The sequence below is a fragment of the Capra hircus genome, chromosome 23, assembly GCF_001704415.2.
Source record: "Capra hircus breed San Clemente chromosome 23, ASM170441v1, whole genome shotgun sequence".
Classification (NCBI taxonomy): domain Eukaryota; kingdom Metazoa; phylum Chordata; class Mammalia; order Artiodactyla; family Bovidae; genus Capra; species Capra hircus.
The window spans coordinates 16,746,231-16,758,796 of NC_030830.1; the positions used below are offsets into that span (position 1 = coordinate 16,746,231).

Below are 12,566 nucleotides of genomic sequence, written 5' to 3' on the forward strand. Positions count from 1 at the left end.
CCAGGACACAGTTATGTAAGTGTTTTGAGACAAAGGGCTGTACATCAAAGGATGTATTAGTAACACTTCATGCATTCCAGATGTAATTGCCAATTCATCAGTTTCTTACATCAATACCTGGGGAAATAACAATAGTGTCCCATAGCACTGATTTTTATCATCATATTAAAGGAAAATGGAGGCTTATGAAAAATCTGGAGGTGGGGGCAGGTGTCATAGCTGCCACTACTTAGCAGAGTTTGTAAGTTAGAAGATGAGTATCCACATACTCAAGCTTTGACAGAAATCATACAACCTGGAAAGAAATCAGGTTCTGAAAAGAGAGCAATTTAAAGAATGATCTGTAATTATTTCCTGAGTTATTTTCTTCACCGCCTTCTATCTTAGCGCTGTGTGTCAGGGAGGGCTGAAATATACTTTATAGCCAAGTGAAAGTGCTTACACAGATAGTTTTCCTCTTGTCCTCAAAACTGCTTATCAAAGCAAGAGTCGATGAATTATATATGTTAAGTTTTATGCTTTTTTTCCCCTCTAAAAGTTACAAAGTAATCAGAGTAAAGACAGCCATTGAAATGAGATTAAACCTGACTGGCGGGTGGTTGATTCTGTGTGTGTCCAGGAAGCACACGGCTGACGTTGGTTCCCACCAGGCAGGCGTGTTTCCCACACGTCAGACGCAAAGTATAAAGATCAGGAATATGAAGAGAGGTTGCAGCCTTACCATCGCTGTTTTCCTGGGGGGTGCTGTCCACGACTTGCCAACCTCCAAACCCAACGGGAAGGTCCGGCCTCGTCATCCAGGCTTCGTTCCAGCAGTGGTAGTTCCTTAGAAAACACCACCCCAGTGAGATTAGACTTTCCGTCACAGTCAGTGCTCCAGGAAATCAAAAAGGGACCAAAAATCCTGCGGATATGCTATCTATAAAAAATTGGAAATCCCGGCAAGAATACTGGGATGGGTTTCCATTTCTTTCTTTCTTTTTTTTTTTTAAATTAAATTTTTTTTTTTTAAACTGAAGGATAATTGCTGTACTAGTTGCCATTTCTTCCTCCAGGGGATCTTCCCAACCCAGGGATCAAACCCGTGTCTCTTTCGTCCCCTGCATTGCAGGCGGGTTCTTTACCGCTGAGCCACTGCAGAAGCCTATAAATTATTGGAATGGTTTAAGCTAAATGGAAGCCTCCCAGAGACATACTGAGGTTCTGGACGCAAGTTTCCTGGGCAGGTCCATTTCCACTGGTACCCCCGGGGGACAGTCGCATGGTGGCACATGGCTCTCCCCCCAGCTCTAAGGCCACCCAGAGAGGTTCTAATCAATGCCTTAAACAGCTTCAGTCTTACCCATTATCTGCTGCCTAGTGAAACAGAGTTTACTGTGGGCTCAAGAGACATGGTAGAGAAGACAAGTTAATTAAAATCGAAACACATGTATCTTTGAATTCCATATACATATATATATAAGACTTATAAAAAGCACAGCCTTTTGTAACAATTAAGCAATAAAATGCTTTTGTTTATGGGCTTAGACCATCGCCTAGAAACTATAACATTGTGGCGAATTTCCATTTCCTGTCCAACAAGAAGAAAAGGTTGCCGAGGGGAGTGTCTCTTTACGTTTTGTCAAAGGTGAGCAACCCCTGAGCTCAGGGCCCTGCAAAACTTTCAGACTTAGTGTGGGACCTGTGAAGCAAGAACACGGGATAAGCTATCATCAGGAATCGCGTGATTACATCCTTGGAAAGACTGAAATTATACGACACTACGGGAACAAACGAGAGCACATTAACCTGTGGGCACTACAGAAAATATTCAGATCGTAATAGCAGTTTAGCGGTGGCGTGAGGCAATTACAGCCATCTCTGTTTATAGCACTGATGAATTTCGGATCCGGCTACCAGTTTTCCTTTCCTCAGTGTCCTTCAGTGTCAGGGATTCGTGCACGTTCCCAGCCCTCTCCAAGTCCTGCTCATCTTTGATTGACTCAGCTCAGAAGCATTTATTTAACTACGCATCACCCACCATGCACTGGCTTCCCAGGTGGAGCTAGTGGTAAAGAATCCTGCTGCCAACACGGCAAACACGAAAGACCCTGGTTCGATCCCTGGGTCAGGAAGAACCTGCGCCAGTATTCTTGCCCGAGGAATCCCATGGACAGAGGGACCCGGCTGGCTAGAGTCCATGGGGTCACAGAGTCGAACACGACTGAGCGACTGAACACACACACACACACACACACACACACACACACACACACACACACACACACACACACGTCATGCAGCAGGCACCGTGCTGGACCCCCACCCTGATCAAAGCATAGGTTCCTGTCCGTAAGGAACTCCACGATCAAGGAGGAGAGACAGACACAGAAACCAACTGTTAGAACATTTCATAGGTTCTGCGTGAAGCTTAAGGCGCTTGGAACAAGACCTGGTGCAGGATGAGTGCTCAAACATGGCAACTCTCTGACGTTAGCAATAATTGACTGCGGGCAAGTTCAGGTGGGGCCAGTGGGGTCTCAGTGGGGAAGTCCTGGGTGCAGGAGGGACGACTTCCCAGCCGAAGTGAGGTTTGAGCTGAGTCCCCCAGACAGACGAGAGCTCAGCAGGTCAAAAAAGGACTAAGAACCCAAGTTGTGGAGGCACAGAGTGTTTGGCGACTGTATGCTGTTCGTTGCGGCAGGGGGGTAGCACGTTTGTGTGTCTGGGGGAAGGGGGGTTGGCAGGTAGCGGTGGGCAGTGCATGACAAGACTGGTAGGTACACACAGCACCTCCTGTGCGGCCGGCGCTGTTCCTGAGCACACCTGACGCACCCAGCATGCCAGGAGAAAGCTGCTGGCATTATTGACCCCTGTTTACAAGGGAGGAAACGGAAGCACAGAGAGGTTAAGAATCTTGCCTGAGGTCACACAGCAAGTTAGAGCTACAGGATCCACACTTTGAAGCACCGAGCTACGGTTTGGTGAGAATGAGATTGCGAGACCCTTTTATCCCAAGTTAAATATGTGGGCTTTCTCCTTGGGTCAGTTAAATCTGCAAATCTGTACTTGAGAGAGCTGGGTGAGGACGAGGGACTGAGCTCCCCATTACTGTAGAGAAGAAGAGGAACCGTCAGGAGGGGACTGTGCGTGTGAGGAAGCTTCCCGATTTCCAGGGAGTGTGACGGTTCTGTTTACCGAGACCTCTGGAGGAGGAAGAGAAGGTTTGTGTCGGGGGCAGGGGCCGGGCGCTGGGTGGGTGACAGGTTCATTTGGGAGATGATGGACTCAGGGCCTGTGAGAAACCCTAAGGATGAAACCCAAGAGGCATCTTTATACACACAGATGACACTCAGGATTTGACAAGGAGGGAGCCTTTACTTACTTTGAAGGGGGTGTCTTTACTGTGGACAGAGGGGAGTGACCAGGAAAAGGCCAGGTGGGGAGGGTGTGGGTGGGGAGACGCGCTGAGTCGAGTTCTACCCCGAGTGACTCGGGTTGTAAGTGGAAGACGAGAAGACAGGCCAGTGCCTGGAAAACAGCGCAACATGGGAAGATTGTTCTGATTATTCTTCCATTAGGAGAGAGTGTCGTGTCTACGGAGGAGGAGCCAGTGGCCAGAGAGGGAGCGAGAGTAAGGCAGAATAAAGGGAGAGATGGAATCAAAAGAGGCTCAGATACCAAAGGTGCAGGGGGCGTAGGTCAAGAGCGGCGCCGTGGACAAATACGGGGAGCGCGTCACTGCCTGCCGGGGAGGGACGCGCAGATGGAGGTCACAGTCACGGTGTGGGGTGTGGGGTTTCGGGGCGGGGGCCTGGGGTCAGCTCTCACCTGAGAGCCCCTGTCTTTGCTCCAAAGCTGGAAGGAAGGTCACCGTGAGCACGTATTAAACAACGCGAGCCTCCCTCCAGATGGTGAAGGTTACACCAGCAGGCAGAGAGGCCTGCGCCCTGCACAGCCTGCAGTGATTAGCAGCCTGGCTTTCCCCAGCACCACCCCAGATTAATAGGCCCCAGACCTCCTATTTTAAATCAAATACCGGGGCCAGGTTAGCCTTGAACAAGATGTAAGTGTTGTTCTCAAACCTCAGGTAAAGACTTTGCCTTGAGGATTTTCTTTCTTTTCAAACGACCAGGAAATGGGGGGAAAGTTTCTTTTCCCTGAGTGAAATATCTCATTAGCTACTCACATCTCTTCCAGTTTAGGACGGAAGGCGGAAGGTTAAGGTGTGTTTAAGGTGGAAGAGTTTAATAAGAGGGCCAGGAACTTGTAGCAGTGGCCGAGGTGAAGGTGACTCGCTGTGTTCCGGAGGTGCTGGGCCTTGGTCAGCAGGCGGAAGCGCCAGTAGCTGGGCTCCCAGAGTGGACACGGGCAGCCGCAGGGCTGCACCCTCTGCGGCCGCAGGCCTTGTCCCGTCACACCTCTTTCTCCGCTCAGGAATGGCCCACCACGCCACGGCGGGCCCCTTTTTGTCTGGGCGGTCAGCACTTCTGGGTACACGTGCCTGCCTTTCACATCTCACGTTCCTCTGCGAAAGGAACTAATATTTACAGACATGGCTGAATTCCATCTACCTCTATCCAGGTTAGAAATAGATATGCTTCCTGGAAAGCCTTTTTTTAAATTTTAGAGCTTTTTAACCTAGATCTCTGTCTAGATAAATACACCTTTCAGTTTCATCATGCACTGTCAGAGTGCTGGGTTCTTTCTGGGGGTGTGGCCTGCCTGTTCACCATCACATTCCCAGCACCAGATCTGGCCCTTGGCAGCTGCTCACCAGGTACTGTTTTCTTGAAAGGCAAGAGGATCTCTCAGCAAGGCAGGCATCATTAAATCTTTGTTTTTAAGATTCACGGTTTTGTATTTTCTCATAGCCTTCACTTGGAACCTGACTTTCCACTATACTGTCGAAATATGCAGTGTCCTTTTAAAGTTGAAAAGATTATAAACCTTCTCTGTGATCTAATATCCATGTTGCATCTTTCTAAAGAAGCAGGTAGACATTAACATAAAGCCCCTGTTTTGTTGAGAATTATTTAATCAAATTGAAAAGGACTTCTTTGGGCAGATAACGATGGAGGCGAGAAGCGAAAAGCACATCGTTTTTTTATGTCACTTCCTGTATGTTTCCTGCAGTGGCAGCTAGTAATTTCTAGAACTCCTTTCAAGGATGCTATCAATAATGATTCAGTGGTATAGGTGCAAAGGACACAGAGGTCTTCTCCTGAAGCAAACCTCACTCGCAAAGCAGCACCATGCCCTGCTGGAGGACCCTTGGCTTAGTTTATCCTCTGATTTGGTTAAGCCCTTTCCTTAGAACTGTGCACAGGAAATAATCAAGCAGATGCAAAGACATGTATATGAGGATGTTTATCCGTCCATAATTTTTAAGAAGGAAAATCAGAAACCATCCGATATGCAATTAACTATTTTAAATCACAAAGTAGAACACTCTTCAGCCATAAAAATCTGATCTGTATTTATTAGGTAGGAAAAAAAAATAACCAGGGCATATCCATTTTAAAAATCACGCTACAGAACACAAAGTATAGTGTTCACTGGGGATGTCCATTTGCGTGGAAGGCAGAGTTTTCAGTGAGCCCCACTCTTGTATGAATCTCTCCCCCTTGAATATGGGTGATGTCTATGAATCGGATGGGTTGTCACTCCTGGGGTTATGTTACTTTACCTGGCAAAGAGGATTTTGCAGATGTAATTAAGCTAATTAATCTGCTGATTTTGAGTTAATTAAAAAGGAGATTATCATGTGGACCTGACCTAATCACGTGAGACTTTAAATCTGGGTCTAGAGGTCTGAGACAGAGCAAACCAGAGATCTGAAGCAGCAAATACGTTCCCCTGCTGGCCTGGAAGAAAATGGCAGCTTCCCCGAGTTCTGCAGTGGGAAGGAGCTGGATTCTTCCAGAAGTCAGCGTGAACTTGGAAGAGAGCACCAGGCATCAGAGGGGCCCACAGTCACTACCTTGATCGCCATCATTTGAAACCTTAAGCAGAGGACCAGCTACACTGTGCCCAAACTCCTCACCTACAGAGACTGCTGGATAATACATGTGTGCCGTTCTAGCTGCCAAGGTTCTGGTAATTTGTTATGCAACAATAAAAAATGAATACAGCGCGCAAAGGGACCTGTTAAAGAATGCCTAACAAAATGTTGCAAATATTCTGAGTAGCTAGAAAGGGGATGACTCTTATTTTTATACTTTTTTCTGCAACATTTGAAATTTTTATAATAAATATATACAGAAAAAAAAAACATTTTATTAAAGAAGAAAGAACACAGTTCAGATTCTGTCCTGGTTCCAACTGGCTAAGGTCACATCTAGAGTGACAAGAGCTCGTGGGAGGGTGCAGAAGTGGACCAAAAAGACAGCTGAGACCAAGATGGGCTTCTGAGCTCTGCGTGCTGTTTGTTCAAATGGAGTGAATAGTTTAAGCAAGGTGTCCTTTACTGCCTTTAACTTGGCTAACTGCTTAAACATTCCACAGGGTCATCTTTTCTGCAATCTGTGCAAAAAGGTTTTCTTCCCTAAAAAGAAAGAGACGTGGGATTGCAATTCTGTTTCTGCAGCTTCATTAGGGCTCAAGGGAGAGCACAAATAAGATCGAGAGAAAGCCCTGGAAAAGATGTCTTGGACCAACTTCAAATGTAAACCAAGTATTTGAATTCATTTGAAAAATGGCAGGGGGGTGGAAAAAAAGCTACTGGTCTGTCTTGCAAACTATTTGTGTTTGTAGGAGATGAGGGCATACCCTCATCTCTTCCCTGGTGGCTCAAACTGTGAAGAATCTGCCTGCAATGTGGGAGACCCAGTTTCAGTCCCTGGGTCGGGAAGATCCCCTGGAGGAGGGGCATTGCAGCCCACTCCAGTATTCTTGCCTGGAGAATTCCATGGACAGAGGAGTCTAGTAGGCTACAGTCCATGGGGTTGCAAAGAGTCGGACACGCCTGAGCGAATAACACACGCACCCCCTTTCTAGCCCTGCTGATACACTCCTAACACAGGCAGTGATACTGATCACAGTAATGGCCACACATCTTGGACTTGCTGACATCTGGTCATTCCAATAATGAAGGCGTGGCGTGGGCTGGGGGTTGTGGGAGAGAAGCAGAGACAAGTCGATTGACCCTGAGGCTTGTCTACAAGACATTCCAAAGTGGAGATAAGAGTCTGGATCAAGAAAGTCCTTGTCAGCTGGGAAAGGTAATGAAGCCAGCAACAGAGGGGAGTTAATTCAGAGGAAGCGGCATGCTTCAGGGATCTTCTGCGGAGCTGGGGGAACCGCGCTTCTTCGAATGCAGCTATTCACGGTTAGGGGATGCTGGAGTGCTGAAACCAAGAGGGGCATTTTGAGTTTCTCTGGTGTCTTGTCCACCAAAGGCTCCCAAAAGTCCAACTGGGTGGAGGTCAAGCCAATATGCCCAGGAGGAACAAATCGCCCATCAAGAAAAGAGAGAAGCAATGAAGGTGTTTGTTTTTGCTTGTTATACACAGGGAAGGAATCCTGTGATGCTCATTAAGAAGCTGCAGTTTAAGCACCATCTGATGTAGCATGAAGTAAAGTGAAAGCCGCTCAGTCGTGTCCGACTCTTTGCTACCCCATGGACTGTGCAGTCCATGGAATTCTCCAGGCCAGAATACTGGAGTGTGTAGCCTTTCCCTTCTCCAGGGGACCTTCCCAATCCAGAGATGGAACCCGGGTCTTCCACATTGCAGGCAGATTCTTTACCAGCTGAGCCACCAGGGAGGCCCCTGATGCAGCATGAGGCCCCAGTGAAGGGGGCTGAAGATGGCATGGCCTCAGGGATGCGCTGTAACTACCAAAACGAAATTATGAGGTGCAGTTATAGTAGGGGTGATAATTAAAACAGGTAATAATTGCTCAGACACAGATGTAAGCCAGTTGGAAGCTGCAACTGATCAGAATGTTGTTGTTCAGTCACTAAGTTATGTCCAACTCTCTGTGCCCCATGGACTGCAGGATGCTAGGTTTCCCTGTCCTCCACTATCTCCTGAGAATATGACCACTGGAAAAGCCCCTGATGCTGGGAAAGATTGAAGGCAAAAGGAGAAGAGGGCAGCAGAAGATGAGATGGTTAGATAGCATCACCACCTCAATGGAAGTGAACTTGAACCAGTCAGAAAGTTGGTATGGTCTAAACGCTGGTTCGGTCCTCCCAGGCTCTACTGGATAAATGCCAGCCCAGATGCATTCAGTTACACATACAGTGTGCTAATACTCAGCAAGTTTGCTTCTGTTTACAACTTCTCCTGGAAATGTGTTTTGCCTAAGTCTTGAAAGTATATAGCCTTTCCCCTCTCTTCTCAATCCCAGGTACTGAGATCTTGAATATTTATGGAGAGAATTTTACAGCAGCTTTATTAGCAATGATTTTTAGGACATTAGGAGATAATCATGTAAATTTTATTTTTTCTCCTCTTTTGATACTTTTCCCTCTTGATTATCTGTTTTATTTTTTAATTGTGGCCCCAGAAATGGAAGAGACCAAATGAAACCTCCCAAATGTTCAGGTAGACACCACCCACTCAGGAGCCACATCTGACGTCACTACTTAGCAGGAGGGCCTCTGTCATTGTGCTGAATTCCCTCTGGTGGGTTTACTACGACCCTGGACACCTTTACCGCTCTCTTGCATAGCAAATTATCAATTAATATTCCTGTCGAAAATGGAGAAGAGATTGGATTTTGAGAATAACATCTAAAAAGCTTTTTATAATAAATTCTGACCAAGCTTATCCATAATTATTGAGAGGAGTTTTAAAAAATACACCCAACAGTCTTAGTCGTTACCAAAATTACTTTTTCCCCATTATACAGCTGTTTATGAGTATGCTATACTGAAAACTCTTATTTATATGAAGTTTTTCAAGAGGCCTTATTAATCATCAAGAGAAATTAAATTCCATTCAGTATAGCTTAGGTGGTACATATATTAGCTTTTAATTATTTGAAAACTGGTAACCTTTGGTCTGTGTATAAGATGACTCTCTTAAGCAGAATTTATGACTAACCAAAACATGACATTTTTCTTGTTGTGAAAGATACCTTAGTGCTTTCTACGTGGCTTATCAGATGGCTTCCGTTTCCTTCTTTCATTCTAATCTCATGAGAAGCATTTGTGATGATCTCTCCTTTTTTGCCTCCCAAACCCCCTCTTTGTCACTCTCACGTGGGATCTGAGTAGAACAAGTATTTGGGAGATAACGTTGGAGACATTATTGCTGCAGGACTAGGATAGAAATATGAAAGGAAGGGCAGGGAGAGTCCTGTGCAGCGGTTTTCAACCTTCAAAAATCAGTGTGCCTTCCTAGTTTAAAAACAAATGTTTCGTAACACCCCACTTATTATACTGAAACAAAGTCCACAGATTTCTATACACAAGTCCTAAAAGCTAATATAATGCCTTATAATGTACAGAAGACTTGATGAAATGAGAAATACATAAAATAATTTGTAGTTCAGCAGATGCATGTCAGGAAGATGGTTTTAGATCCCAGACTATTCCTGTGCTGTGCTTAGTTGCTCAGTCATGTCCGATTCTTTGTGACCACGTGGACTACATGCAACCCGCCAGGTTCCTCTGTTCATGCGATTCTCCAGGCAAAAATACCGCAGGAGTTGCCATGCCTGCCTCCAAACTATTCCGGGGTAACACCCTCCAGGGGTCTGGTATGCCCCAAATTTCTAACCACTTGTACAGTGGTTAAAAGTGTGCTCTGGAGAAAAACTCCCAGAATGGCAAAGGAAGGGCTTCCAAAAATCTACTCCTTCATGAAAATAAGGAGAATCGTAACAAACATGATCAAAACCAATTTCTCCAAAACTCTGGAAATGAACCAAAGATTTGCAACAATATAGGGAGGATTTACTCAACAAAAACAAAAGAATCTCAGTAAGAACTGCTGAGTTGTGGGGCATTTTAATTTCCCTTATTTCTACTCCTCTCTCTGTAGCTCCACGGTAGTCTTGAAAATGAACACCCTCACAGCCACGGTGGCTATAAAAACGTGCAGCTTATCAAAGAACAAAAAGAAGAGAAAATGGGCTTGGCACTCCCTAAACGTCAGCAAATGAATTATCACTATTAACCTGTTTGGCAGCCCTTTGAAAGCAATGTCTAACCAAACAGAGAATATCAATGAGGAGACAAAAATTATGGATAGGAATCAAATAGAATTTCTGGAGCTGAAAAGTATAACGGCTGGAATAAAAATTTCAAAAATTCACTAGAGGGTCTCAAAACCAGATTTGAGCAGGTAGAAAGAGTAAAGAACCAGTGGACTTGAAGAGAAGTTAATTGAAATGATCTAGTCTGAATAACAGAAGAAATATATGAAGAAAAATGAACAGAGCCCCGAGGCACATGGGACACACATAATGGGCCTCTCGGAAGGAAATGAAAGAGGGGAAAGAAGCAGAAAGAATATTTGAAGAAGTAATAGCTGATAACTTTTCCAGATTTGATGATAGATAGTAACATACACACCGCAGAAGTTAGAAGACCCAAAGAGAATGAATTCAAAGGGATCTGTACCTAAATGCCTCAGAGTCAAACTGTCAAAAGCTGAAGCCAGAGGCGGTTTGGAATACAGCACGCAAAAGAGTGATTTATTATGTACGGTGGATTATCAATAGAATTAAACAGGATTTCCAACCAGAAATCATGGAGGCTAAAGGCTGATGACCATGGTTAAGTTACTGTGCCTCGATTTATTCCTCTAGAAGTGAGGACAATAATAGCCATTCTCTTATTGGGTTGCCAAAAGGATTAAATGACTTAGTAGCAATACATGTCACCCACTTAGCTTAGGTCCTGGCACAAAGAAAGTGTTCCATAAGTGGGAGCTATTTTGATTCTTGGAGGTGGCAGATAAGTTTCTCAGTCCTCCCTTTGAGACTCTGGAGTGGATTCACAGCATATATTCTTAGTCTCAAATGACAGCTCTCACGATCTAGCTCCAGGTAATTTTCCCAAAAATAATTTGGCTGACAAGAGTGTGGTTAACTCGATAAGTTATTTGAAATAAATACTTTGGTAGCAGTTTAAGACTGGTAACTTGGATACATCACAAGATAATTTTATGAACTCTAAGCATCGTAAGCAGTTTGGCTTACATTCAGAATTTTTCTTCTGTTTTTCTTGGAATTCATTTTTGGATAATTCTTTTTGCGTATCACGATTAAAACTCAACTACAATATAACAGTGTGAAAGTCCAACACACTGAGCTTCTAAAAACAACATACAAAGTGGATCAGTCTGCAAAGATTTTCTTTTTAAAAAATTTGTTTATATTTTTTGGCCATGCAGCATGTGGGATTAAGTTCCCCAAACAGGGGTCAAAACCAGACTGACTTACAGAAAGAGACTCACAGATTTGGAGAGCAAATTTATGGTTGTCAGAGGGAAGGATGGGGGAAAGGGTTAGGGAGTTTGGGATGGACAGGTACATGGGGCATTTAGACTCGATAACGGGCTAGAACTGGACAGCACAAGGCACTCTGCTCAGTGTCACGTGGCCGCCTAAATGGGAGGGGGGCTGGGGGAAGAACGGATACATTCATATACACAGCTGAATTCCTTCACTGCTCACCTGAAACTATCTCAGCCTTGTAAATCAGCTATACCTCAATACAAAGTAGAAGTATTTTTTTCAAAAAAAAAGTGTATCAGTCTGAACATCAAAAATGCACTTATGCTGGGCAAACCAGCAGGCAAGTACAAGACCAACGAGATTAGGCTCTGTGGGGTTGTGTTCCATCCAGGGCTGGCTCCCCAGCAGGAAAGCTGCTGAATTTCTGCTCTACAACTTGCTTAGAAAGAGCTTTGTTTATAGGTTTGACACTATCCGTTGCAGTAGAGGTGTTTTGTTTTGTTTTGGTTTTTCTTTTTTGCATTTGAAGTGAAAAACAAACAATAACAACTGTACTCTTTCCAAAAAGTATTGAGGGAAGTTAGGACTTTTTTTTTTATTTTGTAAGAAGCAGATGCTCTGAGGCCAGCCAAAGAATTACAGAAATTTTCTGTGGCGTGCTTGATTTCTGTGTCTTTTTTTCCTGGGGAGCCAGTTTGCAAAGCAGCACCTACATGTGCGTGAGTGGATCCCAGCCTGGCCTGTGCAGATGAGTAGGGTTCCTGTGGCAGAAACTACTGACCGTGGGAAGAAAGGCCTGGCTGGAAGAACAGTGACGTTCATTCAAAAAGTATTCATTTTGGAGCTGGTGGCGGTGGAGGTTTAATTGCTAAGTCCCATCTGAATCTTGTGACCCCATGGATGGTAACCCACCAGGCTCTTCTGTTCATGGAATTTTCCAGGCAGAATACTGGAGGTGACCCTATACCTCGTTAAGTTCAAAGCCGCGTGAGAAAATTAAGGACCAGAGAATTCAAGCAACTTGCCCAAAGTCACTCAGCTAATTGGTGGCAGAGCTAATCATATTGCCTTGAGCCATGGAGAGAAAGAGAGGAAAGAAAATTATAAGAGCAGGTTGACTTGATCTGGTTGGTGATTTTCCATGAGATCCCAAGGAAAAGCAAAATAAAACT

The 12,566-nt window shown here is 44.8% G+C and overlaps 1 protein-coding gene across 1 annotated transcript in view; it reads right to left on the bottom strand.

Annotated features, from left to right (window-relative positions):
• F13A1 (coagulation factor XIII A chain) overlaps positions 1-12,566 on the bottom strand; it is a 140,245-nt gene that overhangs the window by 38,304 nt on the left and 89,375 nt on the right. Inside the window, exon 9 of the mRNA XM_018039247.1 lies at positions 722-825. Coding sequence (XP_017894736.1) covers positions 722-825 — 104 coding nt within the window. The remainder of the gene's footprint in view (positions 1-721; positions 826-12,566) is intronic.